At 39.5% G+C, this 16909-nt stretch overlaps 1 protein-coding gene across 1 annotated transcript; it reads right to left on the bottom strand.

The window, feature by feature from the left end:
- Nucleotides 1-1095: 1095 nt before the first annotated feature.
- On the bottom strand, nucleotides 1096-16906 carry LOC109486439 (motile sperm domain-containing protein 2-like). The gene is made up of 16 exons (XM_019790270.1): nucleotides 16853-16906; nucleotides 16688-16742; nucleotides 10724-10885; nucleotides 10283-10369; nucleotides 8630-8784; nucleotides 8144-8204; nucleotides 7762-7800; nucleotides 7261-7385; nucleotides 6669-6806; nucleotides 6036-6125; nucleotides 5406-5509; nucleotides 5061-5157; nucleotides 4697-4793; nucleotides 4093-4222; nucleotides 3396-3501; nucleotides 1096-2805 (listed from the first exon to the last, which is right to left on the bottom strand). Exons 1-16 carry the CDS (start codon nucleotides 16886-16888, stop codon nucleotides 2602-2604), a joined length of 1686 nt encoding a protein of 561 aa, XP_019645829.1. The 5' UTR covers nucleotides 16889-16906; the 3' UTR covers nucleotides 1096-2601.
- Between the last annotated feature and the right edge of the window lie 3 nt (nucleotides 16907-16909).

A 16909-nucleotide genomic window follows, 5' to 3' on the forward strand; every position in this document is an offset into this window, starting at 1 on the left:
TAGTGACCGCATACACTAAGATATCATGTATGTAGGAATACTGCATATTGCAAGACATTGCCTAGGATCCATATCTATATATCTATACTTTATCATAGAGGCACACTATAGCAGAGAAGACTAGTACCTAGATCTTTCACTGGCTATAAATGTCTATCTACAGTCACATTACAAATCTACATTTTATGACAGCACCAATCTTGCCTGAAGTATATTTCCACATCATCATCGACATATGACACATCAACCATGTAAAAAAACAAACCTTACAAATCACCACGTTACATTTCTGCAATGTACTGATTGATAACAAATGCAACATCACGTTTTCGTGTTACATATCCTGGCAAGATAGAAGCCTCACATGGCAACAAAATGTTTACCGATAGTCGTAAAACTGTATACTGCACTTACAGATGACAAATAGAATCTCATTCACATTTTCAAGCCTTGAAAAATATGTTTACCATCAACCTGAAACAAAACTGCATACTTACAGAAAACAAATAAAACGTTATATTAATTCATCTTGTCAGAGAGATTATAACTGACAGGTTTTTATATTTCAGACGTACAATGTACACATAGTTAAGGTAAATTTCTAATCTTTTATTTAATGTATGCAACATTTCTTTTTGACTGCTTGACATGGAATATTCGAAGACAATGGGATCTACAGCTTTTCTATACTACATTGAGTTTATGTCTGCCTGGCTATGAAATTGATTGCCCCATTGAGAAGCCAATGTTTGATAACCTTACTTTATAGGTAAGGCCATTTTGATTTGATTATATGGATGACATCCTCTGGGAACCCCAAAACTGATGCGCGCGTGCGAATAAAAAAAAAGTTTTGCAAAAAAAAAAAGTTGCTTTCACTACGAAATCTACGTGGTCATGAAGGTTGAACAAATGGCACAGAATATGTTATGGTGAATAATCTACTCTTCGAATTCATTTCTTTACATTTTTGTCTTTTTTCCTTTGATTTTGCCATTCTACGACATTGGTATCGTTTCTAAATGTTTTCCTTGCAACTTATGGTATATTTTTGCTCATTTAGCAACTGTTTTGCACGATTGACAGTATGGTTGAAAACTTTTTTTTTTTGGAAACGGCCGAAAATTCATGCGCGCACGGATGTCATCCATATAATCAAATCAACATGGCCTTATGTCAAAGACAATATCATTTGAATGTATGTAAAGTATTAAACTTTCCTCACAACAATGTATCAAACAGGAAAAGAAGTTTTGATAATACTACAGTCTGTAAAATAGAATGTCTTGGTTTCCTTGTGTCCTAAAAAAGTCTTTCTAAGAAATAGCCAGAGTGCCTCCTAGAACCTCCACTTTCAAACGGAATGTCCACATGTAAAAATCCATCCCACACTTTTGTTACTCAAATCACTTTGATATGTAGTGAGGAAGTCTTGTTTATTGAGTAGTTATACTCCATTGAGGCCACACCAATTTAACTTGTTGGTTCTCGTTTTTTTTAAAGATATGCTTTGCTGGAAAACCAAAACAAAGCTTGGGGACTAGGTTGATGGGTACACTTAATTTTATGGATTGAATACTGTCATATTAAAGTTTTCCTCCCTGTCCTCTGCTTTTATGATGCCAACTGGCTATATTTCCACCTTGAAATGTCTGTGAACCAAGGAAATAAACTGGTGTGGCCTAATAAGGAAGTCCTGCGTGTCAAGTATTTAAACTCCCCTGAAAACAACTTTTAAAATCCTGAGGAAATCTCAGTCGGTACTGAAATTTTCATCTCTTTGGTGGGTTGAACAGCGGATATTTGTTAACTCTCCTGCTACTAACAACTTGTAAACTGGAATGACCTAAGAGCTACAAATGGCCTATGATTTCATCATTTTCTCATGATGAGTAGCTATGTAGCTACACTTAATAGAGTTGGAAAGTCTCTAAGAATTTGGAAAATCTATTTGATTTCAAGCCTTTGTTTTTAACTAGTTGCGGAATGTACGGTCATTTCAAGAAGAGGGTGTACCTTTGTCCTAGGGTTCTACAACTAGAATGACATCAGACTATACTAAAGAAACGACTGTCAATACAAAGTGGCACACAGTTCATGATTCAGTAGTGAATATCAGTAAAAGAACAACCGCACACATTTGGCAGGCTCCTGCCTAACACACACCCCTGGGTGACTTCATGATCACTCCTCAGGCATTCAAAGAGCTTGCATTCAAAGTGCCCTGACAATCTAGCTTGACCTCCTTTCTATTTTTCACAGAACAGGATCTACCTCATTGTGATGTGCTGCAGTCAGTGGAGCAAATCAGCAGAACATATTTCTCTTGTGCAAAACCATGGTTTCTGCTAGATGTTTGGTCAATGTTGCATCAGAATTTTGTTCTTTGCGCAAGATATCTTTTTCGACACATTTGAAAACTACAGACAGTATATCATCCTTAGACAATACGCTCTGTAAAAGTGCTATGCACATTACATACCAGGTTTCGCGCAGCCGTAGCATGTTCCGCTGACGTGCTAGTCAAAGGCCAGATTGTCAGAGGCACTTACAGTGACAGCTGTGCTGAAGCCTGGTAAAGGGAATCCGACCTTGAGGTGTTCACAAACTGTGATGTGCAGCGTGTCCCGCTGCCTGCTGTGTCACACTGGCCGTGTCACACGTCGGGCTGTCCCCACCGGACCACAGCAGGTAGATCAGCACCAAGGACAGCGACAACAGCAGAACAACCAGCAGCTTCTGAAGGCGCAGAGACTGGGACAGGTTCTCCTCCAGACGCTGGGACGTGCTGGAGATGGTGCCGACCTGGGAATACAAACAAAAAACAAAAAAACTTTAAGGTAATCCCAAAGGAGGGTCTGCATGGGGGGGGGGTAGTGATATGACTTGTGCAAAATTTTCACTGCCGATTACTGTAGAATTAAAACAACAAACTACGTGTTATGACTGATGTACTGATTACAAATTATGTTGATTTTGGCTGATTGCCTATTTAGCTACAGGTTATGAAGACTGGGAAGCCTTGATTAAGCCTTACAAAAAAGGATATGCAGGCCCTCACAAAGCCTTCTTTGAGACAGTGGGTTGTTGATCCACTGTGTCAATGGCACAGTATAGGAAGGTGGAGCCCATCCCTCTACTTTCACCACCTTTTAGTGAGTTTACAAAGTTAGGTACCAATTTTACACCTGGGCGGAGTGACGTAATTGCTCAGGAGCAAATACAGCATATTTCAGTCCATTTAGTCTCTCCCCATTCTAAAATGGACCGTTCCATATCGTGTTTCAATACCCCTAGTTGGTAACAATTGTTCTTGAAGCCCCTATACAGTGCTTTTCAGTGTTAATAAACCCCATGTAGTTCTTTTAAAAAAATGAAGTAAAGAGGTTCTGTACCGTCATGGCGAGGTCTCGGACCTGTTTCTGTAGCCGTGCCATGTCTCCCTGGGGTGTGGCCTCCTGAAGCTCAGCCGCCTCCTGGGTCAGGTGGGTGCATCTCAGTCTGTAAACAACCAGTAAACAACAGTGAATTATATGATATCATTTTTTCATCAAGGTTGGCAATAGACATGTACATTAAGGTTCTTTATTCAATAACCAAGGGTTCACACATACAATGTTTTGGATGTACTGTAGTGACCAATATGTATATCGTGTGACAACACTCTACGACTGTATAGTTTGTAATATTGCAGCAGTGACACCTAGCTGAATCTTGCCAAGTCATTCTTGCCCTAAAGAAGGGGACAGATGGTCATCGAAACATCGGATGTGTAAACCCCTACTTGTTGGATAAAGAACCTCCTTATACAGAGACAGTGAAAAGTTCTTAGATAATAACTGGGAAAATCAACAACATAACCATATTTTCTGGTACAGAGAGGCAGGGTTCATGATACATATAGTGTCTAACCTATGCTCCATGACAGAGTGCATACTGAGTTGTGCAGTGCCTAACCTGTGCTCCATGACAGAATGCTTACTAAGTTGTGTAGTGCCTAACCTGTGCTCCATGACAGAGTGCTTACTGAGTTGTGTAGTGCCTAACCTGTGCTCCATGACAGAGTGCATACTGAGTTGTGTAGTGCCTAACCTGTGCTCCATGACAGAGCCCTTAGCTGCAGACTTCCAGAGTGCTGTCAGCTCTGCAGAGTTCTTCACCTCCTGTTGAACCTCCATGGACAGCACCAGGAACTTGTCACGAGATGTGGATGCCTGATGACCTATCGGTACAGATGTGTTTGGAATAAAAATGTACATTAAAAAAAACCTAACGGTTAAGAACAACATTAAACATACTAGGTCAAGCTTACAAAATTCATCTTTTAGAGAAAACACATAGTGACGTCCACATGGTACTGTTAATAAAGGACAATATGTGCTGTAAAAGCAAATGCATATTGTCTCCACATGGTCTAGCCTAACACACTACTGCTCTGTTCATTCTTACTTAGACACATCCATATATGATATGGTGAACAGCTGCCAACTCTGTCCTGCCACTTGATACATAATGTTACCCAACATGTTACCATACACTACAGCACCAATTACCATGGGGACAGCCACCTGTTGCAGGTTATTGACCTTAGTTGTTTGTAATGGTAGAGGAAGCAAAAAACAATGCATTTTTCATTTGCGATTTTCCATTTGCCAAGGTAAACAAAAACAAAAAGAAGTGTGCCTTGAGCACTCACCAGGCTGAAGAAAGACATTGACATCCACAGACACTCCAGGTGCAATTGGTCCTGAGCTGGGGCGCACACGGTACTTCTCAGGTGACGTTGTCTTCACCTATACATTTGTACATGTATGTTATCAAGAGACAGGTCAATTTTTTAAGAGGTGTCAAAATTTAACCCATTAACATTTATCAGCTGGGACACATACCGGTATATCTGTACTTTGAAAAAACGTGTCTTTGAAAGATCTGTAGTGCAGCATCCCCCATGTTTGGACAGTTTAGATGTACAAGAGTGTATTTTACTCAAGAACATTGCATTGCAGGTCTGTTTAGTTTTCGAACGTTCTAAGCAAAAGCAAGTCAGAGTACGTCCATACCTTGAAAGCCACAGTCCCGGCTGTGGTGTTGGTGAGAGTTAGGACCTGCTGTACTTCTGCACCTTCAGCATTCACAAACTCCAGCATATCTCCAGGACTGAAGGACACAACATTGTCATAAATTGACCTTCAGCACAATGAAGTACACTTTTGGCACAAAATATCTGTATAAAATTTTGGTCCTGGAGTTAGGCAGCAGGGAAAAGGTTAAAATCTCTCACTCAGGCATACGTCACATGTACAAGATGTACATTATTGCAACATCAGAAAGATTTGCACAGCCCAGCACTTTAAACAATCTTGAAATCAGAGATTTATAAGAAACTCAAAGTGAAGACACCTTACCATATCTTGAGAAGTTGTCCTTGATGCGCTGTTGTCTCTGCTGACCGCTTGCTTGAAGACAGCAGCTGCTGTACCTGTCGATGTCTGCTAGGTGGTGTCAGTGGCTGTGGTAAAAAAATAATCATTATTAAAATAAATAATGATTTCTTGGTTTCCCATGCTACAATTCAATTCAATTTTTTACTTCCAGGACAGAAACTTTGTTTTGGGTGGTGCTAGTTTAAGGGGAGTTTGTTCCTTATCATGTCCTGTGGAGCAAGGATTGGATGTGACTGGGTGGAGATTGGGTTCCAACTGATTGACAGGGTTATGACCCAGTATGCCCTGGGTGGCAGGATGTGGTATGATGTCACCAGAAATGTATACTGTGTACTCATGGTATAGAACATAAGTAAGTAACTTACATCATACAATCATAAGTCATCTACCTATGATGTAATTCAATCGGGTATTACTGTAGCCCATGATCATACAATATATTCCCAATACATTCACAGAAACGCAAAACACTTCACAGAACTATGAATTTTTTGTTGTTTTTTGCTATTTCCTTGGTGCTCAAGAGATTGATGCTACACAACAGAATTAAGGTTACTTAAAAAAAAGCAAGAGCCTAACGTAACTCCTCACCCCTTTGTCGGACTTGGTGTCCCCTCCTGCTGCACCAGAGTCACTGTGTCTTCTCCGCACGCTGTCTTTTGTATCTGCTGAGAATGTCACCTGTACACATGTTCATCCAAAACACACGTTTGTAACAAGCCAATTTAAGTGTTATGCAGTCTGGGGTCAGGTATTTACGGCTGACGGCTTAGTAACTTTACTTAATTGTAACCCAAATATTATATTTAGTAGCATACTTGTGCTGTATTTGTATTGGATTGCATTGTATTATATTGTGTCATACCAGGTAGCAGTAGCAATGAAGTCACATTAAGTATAATTTCTACATGTGTACCTTGTTTGACCATTAGTATGAGAGCACTAGAAGTTGCTAGAACCAAATCCTACCAAACTAGGATTGTTATGGTATTAGGATTTAATTTACATTGTCACAACACACATCTATCATTAGGTTACCACAGATGTAACAGTCATTACTTTTAATCAGTGCAGACTATGAAGTGCAGTAATTTTACAGTAGGATTAGAATTAGTTTAGTGCAAGTGGCTATTTTTACACCCATGGTATCTGCAATTCTCAGAGACCTTCCCATTGGCAATCACTGACCAATCAAAGCCAAGTATACATAGGTGCAATATGGACCTTTCTGGTGCTCGGGTTGTTAGTGACCTCCCCATTGGCCCGTACCATGTTGGGAGACTCCGGAGGGGTGCCCCTGGGTGTGGAGGGGTTGGGCAGGTCATCATCAGGCAGGGGTGGGTATGTGTACTGGAATGTGTCCTGTATGGAGGGAAATAAAACACAATCTGAAACTCACATTGAAGGTTAGACATCCAGGTAAACAACACTCATAAACAATTCAAACTCCACTACTGGATAAATCTATTTCGTCACCTACCCGCCATTTTTATCTTAATATTTTACTACCATTTATGCGGATATGATGTAGTAGTTAGACACAATGTAAACAGTCCATGTACATCAGCAATGGCTGCAAAGTGAAATCTGTGTATATGAAGCAAATAAAAAATAAACCATTATTATAAATTGCAGAGATTACATGTACTTCTGGATGCTCTGAGTGATATCTCATCATCAAGTTGTAACTACATTGTACCTGTATGTCTGCATGTTTTAATTATCTTCAATATGTATGTTTTTACCTGAAGGATGTAAGACTAGCCACATGGCTATACTAAAGGGTATGGAAATGAAATAAGCGAGCACAACTCACCATGCCTCCCATACGGGTGGCCAGCTGGTCAGGTGCGATGTACTGCTGAATCTCATTTCGGTTCACAAACTTGATCTTCTTGACAGAATCTGGCGGGAGCCACGTTTTGATGATCTTCCAGGCAGCTAAAGAGATGAAATACACCAGTTGTTCTTTTTTTTATTTCCATTTTCTACTATTCTGTGGATGTTCAAAGACTTTCCGCGTCATTATATCCTGCACTATGGATTGATAGATTTGCTCCAAGGTACAATTCTCAATTTGTGTGGACTATCCAGAACTGTGCCTGAGCATGGTTCTGGATAAAGCTGGATTCTGGAAACAACAGGTTCCCCTTGCCAATACAGTGCCCTAGACAAAGTGGACTAACAACCCATGGCCACTGCCCCTATACATTGTAGCTACAGCCTTGAAAAAGCTACCTTTTTTTACCTTAAGTTTATTAAAATCTTTGAGACATGCTTGTACATGCATGTATAGGGCAGCAATGTGGACACTTACTGTTGAGAATCCATGGCATCTCATAGACCAGTAGGTAGGCTGTGGAAAAGAAATCAAAGTGGTCATGAAAGACTATTCAGACCTGTATTTTGAGTCTGAACTGTTATGTGGCATTTGTGTTTGAATTCTAGCTGTTAAAAGGAATCCAAATTCCATTTCTAGGTCAGTAAAACAAAAAATATTCTGGATGAGGAAATATGTCTGATATTGACATTTACTATCATTTCTATGCATATTTTTATCATCATTTCATACTTGAAGCATTTGAAATAGCCCCAAAACAAGCTACCTTTTTGGTACCACCAATACATAGCTAGAACCAGCCTAAGATACAAAACCCTTTTTCCGTCAGACATCGCATGTGGCCTAATGAAGAACTCACCAAGCTTGTTAGGGAAGTAGTTCTTGAAACAGTTGATTAAGAACCTAATAAAGTCCATATCCTGTAAGAGAGCAAAGTTTTTGTTTATGTTGGACAAGGATATTAACAAATTTAATAGCACACCTTGGGAGCAAAAACAAAATTGTTATACTAGTGTCTCAATGTTCGTCTACTGTAATACAAAACCTATCTCCAATGCAGCAAAATAAAATATGATGATCACAACAAGAGACTTGGAGAAACAGCTGCTACAGTAATAAATAAAATGAACCAAGGAAATAAAAGGGTCTGACCTTTAGTTTTTTACTGTGAATTTTTAGGGTAATACAAATTTAAGGTACCTTCATTTAACTACATAATAACCGAGTTCCAAGGGAGCCCTCGATAAATCAACAAATTGATAGCAAAGATAGGATGCAAAAGGAAAATGCTAATCCATAAACTTAACAAATCATATAAAATTGTGCGACCTTCAGGTCAACCCACCATATTGCCCAGCCCTGATTCTATCATGTCAAACAGGATGGTCATCTGTTTCCCAGGGTTCCTTGTGCTCAGTCTCTCCAGCCAGAACACCAGAAACCGACACAGTTCCTGGTACTTAGACGAGTCTTTCTTGTGCAGCTTTGCAACAAATACCACTGGAGAACAGGGAAAAGTGGACTTTGAAAATGCCACAAAATGCATAAATTGATCTCATTATAGGGCTCAAAATATTTTTGAAGATTACCAACCCAGACAAATCCCTAGAAGTCAGTTCTGGCGTCGATACTGCCAGTTGGTAAGCAGACCTTAAATAGTCCCTGTTTCTTTTATCCTAGACATTGTATTTTTTTATGTATTTTGTGTTGTCTATGTTGTCTATGGGCTCTGCCTGAATCAAACAATAAATAAATAAAATAAATAAATCTTGGCCTAAACCACTTCATACTAAAAGGAGATTTTACTTGAGTATGATCAAGCTAGAAACTGAACTAGAAACCATTTTGAATTCTTTACATAGAATTTTTTAGGTTGGTGCAGGTTAGATACATGTATATTAGGTAGACACCAGCTCCAATTTTACTAGCACTAACCTGCATAATATGCAGGTGGTATTTCAGCCCTGCACTAACAAAGTTGGGATGTCAATGCACAATCCACTCATTTTGACAGATAAATGCAATACAGCCTTTCATTTCCTTTATTTGTTGTTGATAATGCTTCATCTTGAAATGTCTGAGATGTAAAGCCCTTTCATGACATATCTGACCCAGACACATCCCCAGCAGTAAATTTGCATTCATTCATATCATAGTTCCAAAGCTGCAAAACAAAATATGATGAACACAACACAAAACAGCTGTCCTAATATTTATTCAACCCTTTTATACCTTTGCAGAGATAAACAATAAGACCTTTTGTGTATCAGTGAAGTCTGTAGCCTGCATTACATATAACAGCCCTTTAGGCTAAACCTGTCTTTGTGTTCTCACACTAGAATCACCTCTGTACACTGATCAACGACAACTGTGTTGAGCGGTGCCCTGGGGCATGCATGTCTCATCCCTGACATACTGCGAACTCATTCTCTTTCATGGTTGTTTTATTTTGCCTAGGGAGGTTTTTAATTTGTAGTTGAAAGAATTCTGTAGTATAGCAGTCATACAAGGGAGGCACATTCACAGAGTTATGAATTTGTAGCTAAGAAAACAAACCCATTGCAAAAGTTTCAAGAATTACAGTAATAAAGACTGTAAGTTATATACATTACCTTTTGCCTCTAGGGAAGGCAAGTATAAAAATATGTACATGAACCACATGTGTATGCAGGATAAAACCTGGAGGCACTCAAGGCCAGGTTCTGTTACTAAAATACATAAATATCCACCTCATCTGTCATGGGATGTAAGTTCAGAGTGAACCCATCACCCAGCAATGCCCTCTACTGGGCGAGCATGAAAAATGGCATTCATACATTCAAGTGGAGTGTGTTTTACTTTGAAAGAAGAAATTTTTTTTTTTTAAATGTAGACACAGGCTAATATAGGAATCATGGTTTGGTGGCATTTTTTTGATACAGGTCTTTAAAATGGTTTTACTGAGATTTTCACATACTTCTATGTTTATTGATAAGCGATCAATCTGTCAATGACTTACAGATAGCATGCCCCTCCTTGTCCTCATTGTGTGCGAACATGGCTCCCTTCTCAAACATGGACACAGGCAGGCTAGACTCACTGATGTCTGGAAAAAATTAACACATCAAAACAATCTTGGGCAAGAATAGATATGAGTTCTGTTTTGAGTTCTACATTCTTGTCATGCTGTAATGTCATATCATATTCTAAGGCTTGTTATTGTTGACTATTGATAAACTTTTAGCAATTAGAGAGTGCATGAGTGAGTGTGTAAGTGCGTGAGTGAGTGAGTGGGTGAGTGAGTGAGTGAGTGATAGCATATCACACATTTTCATGTAACTATCCTGTCTGTCTTTATCTGTATCTGTATAGCCAGTACAACACCTACAGTATAACACGCCAGCTTAGTAGGCATGCAATATTACACCAAACAGCTGCAGTGAAAAGAAACACAACTTACCATAAACTCCGAACTCCTTCCTCCACTTCAGCGCGCTGACCAGCATGTCGTAGGCTGCCTCAGGCGTGGGGCGGGCCAGCAGGAAGTTCTGTAAGTACTCATCGTCCTTCCTGACCTTGGCAATGTCCCGAGGGTCAAACAGGTCGTTCTGTGTAATGGCATCTGTGGAAACACATTAGAACAACATGTCAGACACAACTGCAGGTGAGAACCTAATGGTTCTGTGGATTAATCCTTGGGGGAATATAATAAATCACTGATCATGGAAGTTCATCTACATGTATGTTGGTAATGATCATAGTACAATGGTGAACGTTGGTCCAACACAAGAGTACACAAGGATAAAATTTTTAATGGCTGGTCCTGTGTACCAGTATACAGCCATAGGTAAGAGCTAGACTTCTTCCCAGTGAATTTGGAATGTAATGTAAGTCACAATTCTTTTCGCTGTACATGTACATTTATATTCACGGTTTTCGCTGTCACTTCTGTACCACAAATTTATCATTACTGTGAACAAATAATTTGCCAACTTTTCTTTTTTTCTGCACCTGAAACAATCAAGAACGTATAGTTCTGGCAAACATGTTTTCTCAGACTGCGAAATTTTGCTACCGTGAAGATAAAGTGATTTACAGTCTAATTATCAAACATGACCGTGTGTCGATGTCTGCAATGTGTCTGGTAATAACATAAGCTACCAGCAGACAGGGGACATTAATCATCTAAGGACCAGGGATGTTTCTTGTCTGGTGGTTTTTAGGAACAGAAGAGATCAATGTGTGTTGGCAGACAGATTTAAGATATACAACAGAATAAAAGTACAGAGTCCTCTCTGAGTTGTATCAATAAACTTTACTGCATAACAATTGTGTTAAATACAACACAGCACAGTATAAGTAACACCACAAGAATTTCTGCAATTGATATTGAATGATCAATCGAATGATGTAAATGTTGAATGATGAAGATGTTGAAAGCAGGCAGAACTGTGTTTTAGGGTATATTTGTAAGAAATATAAAAAAGGTATAGATAGTAGAGTGTGTTTTTTTCTGTTTTGTTTTTCTGATGAAAAAATTAACACATATGCTGTCCTTGGTGCTGAAAGTATGGATATCATAACTTCCCATCAAAAAATATCTACTCAAAATTGTCTACTGGTGGCTGTGGCCATATAATGACTTGTCAGGACTTCACTGTAGCTCTAGGTGGCAAATCCCATTTTCCAATTACATGCACTTTCCTTCATAAGATAGACCTTGTGGGTATAATATTTCTTCTGATGAAAAATTCACTACCTAGAGCTACAGTTAAGTCCTGACAAGTCATCATATGGCCATAGCCACCAGTAAACAATTTCAAGTAGATGCTTTGGATGGAAAGTTATTATATCCATATTTTCAGCACCAAGGACAGAGTACGTGGGATAATGTTTGATAATGTCAAAGTAAGGCCACACTCATGCACTCATTATTGCTTTGAGAAAATTGAATGATAAAATTACAAAAAGGATAGTAGACATTTAAAAATAGATTTAGGATTAGGGTTGAATGAATAGAAACTGTTTGAATACAAAATTAAATCAAATTTGGACCACCGGTCCAGCATTATGCAAAAATCATAACTTCTCTAAATGATTAATGATCTAATGTGGTAATCAATTTTTATGTCAAATGACATAAATTTATTATCACAAAATATGCAATTTCATCAATAGCCATTCAGCCATTTTTTAAATGTTCTTCAGCATTTCAGTGAATTATAGAAATCTGAAAAACAAGCAAATGACATGCTACAGCCTTATTCAGTTCATTGAAGTTACCACATGAAATGCAAACATCTCATCTCACCCTACATTAACACACACAGATGGATTCAGCCCTGTGAGCCCTTAATGGTTTAGGCTTGGATTACGTGCTAATGACAAGATAGCAGTAATCAATGAGAGGAATAGAATCCATCAACAGCTACAACAGACCATATCGGCACCAGTATGGTTACACTGAAATTAACTTTATGTACAGCCAGTAAATTGTATTTCCTTCTCCTAATGTAGAAATGGGAAATACATGTATAAACTAATGGCATGCTGATTTGATTATATGAATGACATCCGCACGCACATTGTTTTGTCCATTTCCACACAAAAAAATAAATAAAGGTTTGAACCATACTGGTTTGATTAAAAGTTTGAAATTCATTAGCCTCAGGTTAGCAAACCTATTTCAGCTCTGCTATTTGTGGAGAGGAGAAAGACTTGGGAGCTCAAAAAAGGTTTGGTACCCAGGCTAAAATTTATTGTTTGAATTACAAACCAGCCTGATATGTTAACTTCATGGCATTTGGGTTTATTGTATGGTGTATAGCCCTGACACGTCATAGTTTCTATTAAAAAATCCAAGAACCAACAAAATAAATTGGTGTGACCTTGCTTTAAAAATAAATTATCGCCTATGCTGTCCTTGGTGCTGAAAGCATGGATATTATAACTTTCCATCTTAGCATATTACTGGAAATTGTCTACTAATGGCCATTGGTGTGTAACTCAGACAACAGAGTAACCAATCTCCATATATAGACATGTATGGCTGTCAATGTTTGCTCCCTATGGAAACAGCTTTTTCTCCAATGGTTTTTAGGAAATTGTTTTTGGAAATCACACAATGGTTACCATAATTTTTGTAACATACTAGTAATTCCACCAGGTCACATATATCTGTCAACCTGAAAAAATTCATCTAAAGAGATCACCAATGCAACATACCCCCATAAAATGCACTGCTGCATATCTAAACTGTGCATTACTGCAAAGTGCTGCACTAGAGACCTCTCAAACACACTGTTTCTGTCACGATAGTCATGGATGAAAAGTAGTGGATGCTACTTGAATGCTACTTGAAACATCTGACCGTTTTCAAAATATATCCCGTTGCTTGAGTAACAGTTTTCTTGCTTTTTTGTGGTGTAGCAGTGCTCTAGCCAGCCTGAATAATATTTTTTGTCATCTCAATTTTGTTTGACATAACATCAAGAATAGTGAATGCTCCAATGGGAAAATTTCAAAATCTTGACACTCTGAAATGCTATTTTCTGCATTTGAGGGGAAAATTTTGCTTAATTTAATGAAATCTCTTTCCATGTCTTTACATGCCAATTTGTGTCAAAGATGACTGATTAGGAAACGTCTGTCATGAGCAGCAAAATTCCCTCAAATGACGGAAATAGGGATGGACACTGAGTTAGAACACTGGGTTAGACAAATGTTAATGGAGGTTACACCTTTACAGTTCTTCTTGTTCACTGTACAGTGGATGAAACAAGTAGATAACCCTTCAGCACAAAATCAATAAGAAAACAGACATGTGACGGCGCTGTAGATGTCAGTGTTGCTCAAGGGCCCTTCTCTGGCTGTCCCCACTGGGATCAAAAGGAGCTAATGTCAGTCTGGAGGGTTTGAAATACATTTTCTTCTCAGTGGGCAACCTTAACCAACAGCTAGGTTGCCCATCAATATTTCAGGTATATTTCATAGTACCAATATCGCCAGTGGACATATAAAAGCAGAGGAAACAGAGGAAAACTTGAGTATGACTGTATTCAATCCATAAAATTGAGTGCACCGAGCCAAAGAAATGGTCCTCAAGCTTTATGTTGATTAAGTTCTAATTTAGATATTTTCATTATGTTTTGATTTTTAGTTCTAGAAATTTTACCCCCAGGGAAGTAGAGGTCCTTCTGCAAAGGGGTTCTATTTTTGGTTGATGTTTGTGTGTTCTCAGCTATAACTCAATGGTGGATTACTAGGAACACCTGCTTTACTTGAAATGGCCTGAAAATCCCCAGACTTTTGTCTTGCATTTCCTTTTTTTCAAAGCAGCCCTTAGGAGTTCCAGACAAAGTTATTTCATCCCATTGTAACCTGACACATCTACAGGCAGACAGTGAAGGAGAGCTCCCATATGGTACCAGCTCACATTACATCAATCCTCCCTCTTATACCTTCATCTTGTCCCAAAGATGATGCTGTTATCATCAGTTGTAGCAGCTAATGGCATCTCCAGGGCTTTTGTAACACAGACTGGGAGTGATAATAACTGATACACACTCTCATCTTATCTATCTTTGGTCTAATTATTTAAAGTGTGAGAAGCAGTTTAAGAAGTACATCAAAGCAAGCCGACATACACAGGAAAAATGTGACGTGCACGGTTTTTGTGCAGTCTGTGTAATTTCAGGTTTTTGCCCGCATGTAAATCAGTTCAAAAGACTACCACAGCTGGGATAGTCAATTTCCTGCTTTAAGAAAAACATCAGCTATACCCCCTGGCAAGTGCTACTCCCTGGAAATTTGACTAGGTTTGAAAAGCCAGCAAGACATTTTCTACAGTAAAATTCATCAAAGCCAAATCAGCATGACTTCACTTTCAGCTAAATGGATTCAAATCAACTCAGCCTGGGGGAATTATTTTCAATGACGTGTGTTTCCATATTGCCGTGGCAACCGTGTTGCCATGGAAATATCAGTACGTAATTGACTTTCATCTAAAAGCTGTCTTGTCGACGGTGTTTGATTAAACTTGAAAGGCAAACAAAAAAAATCAATGGCAACACCTGCAAACAAGGCTACACCCACCCTATCATATTAGGTCTTTTTTTGAAACTTGATGGCCGGTCTAGATTATTGGTTCCTTGGCGCCTGGCACAGCACAAAACACCTCATGCCTAACCTGTGCCAGGGCTGTAAATGATATCAGCGTATCGCTACATCTCCTCCAGCCAGCTGGATCATGGAGAGAGCTGAGGTTATCTTTCACTGCTTTCAAAGGGCGCCTCCAGCAAAGATCGCTGCTTATCCCCAGCTAAAGCTTGTAACGTGTAATACGTCAATGTCTGAATGTGACTAGGCATCCTGCCAAGTGTAAGTGAAAAGAGTGGACCTTACCCCTGGCAAAGTGCACAGCTGACACAATGTTTTATGGTTCTAAGACTGTGAATGATATATCTTAAGTACCATAAGCATTACACGCACTCCACCCTGCCTTTAGAAAAAAGGTAAGGCTATCGGTATCCTGTTTAAAAGGTGCCCTTTATTTAAAGATCACTGGTTATGGATGACTGCTTTTCTTATGATGTCTACAAGCACCTAGGCTTCGTGCCAAGCGCGGGCTGTGTTTTTTATATGTAGTCTGTGATATTTTAGTAATCTCTATACATAGCTCTTACATAGATGTATGGCTTTGTTCTTCTTGCAAATTAGCTTCTTTAGAGCATTTTATGCATATTTTCTCCCTCCCTCTCTCCTCCTCTCTTCCTCCTTCTCTCCTTCCCTCCCTCCTCTCATTCTCCATCTGTCCCTCTCCCTCCCTCCCTCCTCTTTCTCCCTCCATCCATCCCTCCTTTCTCCCTCAAGCTCCTTTCTCTCTTTCTCCTTTCCCTCCCTCCCTCTCTCCCTACATCACTCTCCCTCCATCACTCCTATCTCTCCTTCCCTCCCTCCTCTCTCCAACCATCCCTCCTTCTCCATCCCTGCCTATCTCTGCCTCTCTCCTTCTGTTTGCCTCGCCCATGTCCTCCTAAAGGACTGCCACGCAAAGCGCCGCAAAAAAAGGTGGAAAAAACAATCCAGCGCCTGACGTCTATTTTCAGATACAGCACGGCTTTACGCTCGCCCCAACACGCGAATGAAGCTGTACATGTTGGGCGGCCGCGATCATAACGTGACAACTGGAGCTTCTCGTGGTTAAAACGACCGCTGTCAAACAAGTCAAAGGTCGGACCCGCACGAATATGCCCTTGTCCTACCCTTCGAACAGAGCAGAGCCCCTGTACGCCAGCCCCTATGATAGAATATATTGATCGTGCAGCTGTGTGCTGGAAACAGTCCGTACAACGCTGTATAACAAAACGCGATTTTTTGAACCACTGATAAATTAGTAAGAAGAAAGCAGAATGGGTCTACTGACCGGATTGTTCACGGAGAAAACGCTCTCTCAGCTCTCGGATCTGCGCTTTCCGGTCCTGAAAATAAGACAGACACATTCAGATACGTGTCCGTGAACTTCTGCCAAACTCTTACCGCCAGTCACAATGAAAATCTCGAGAAAATCGAAGAAAAATCAGAGATCTACCTCTAGGCCGTCTGCTACTTCCGCCATGTTGGTCATACGATGTTTTCGGTCAAAGGT

The sequence above is a fragment of the Branchiostoma belcheri genome, unplaced genomic scaffold (genome assembly GCF_001625305.1).
Source record: "Branchiostoma belcheri isolate BF01 breed outbred unplaced genomic scaffold, Haploidv18h27 scaffold80, whole genome shotgun sequence".
Classification (NCBI taxonomy): Eukaryota; Metazoa; Chordata; class Leptocardii; order Amphioxiformes; family Branchiostomatidae; genus Branchiostoma; species Branchiostoma belcheri.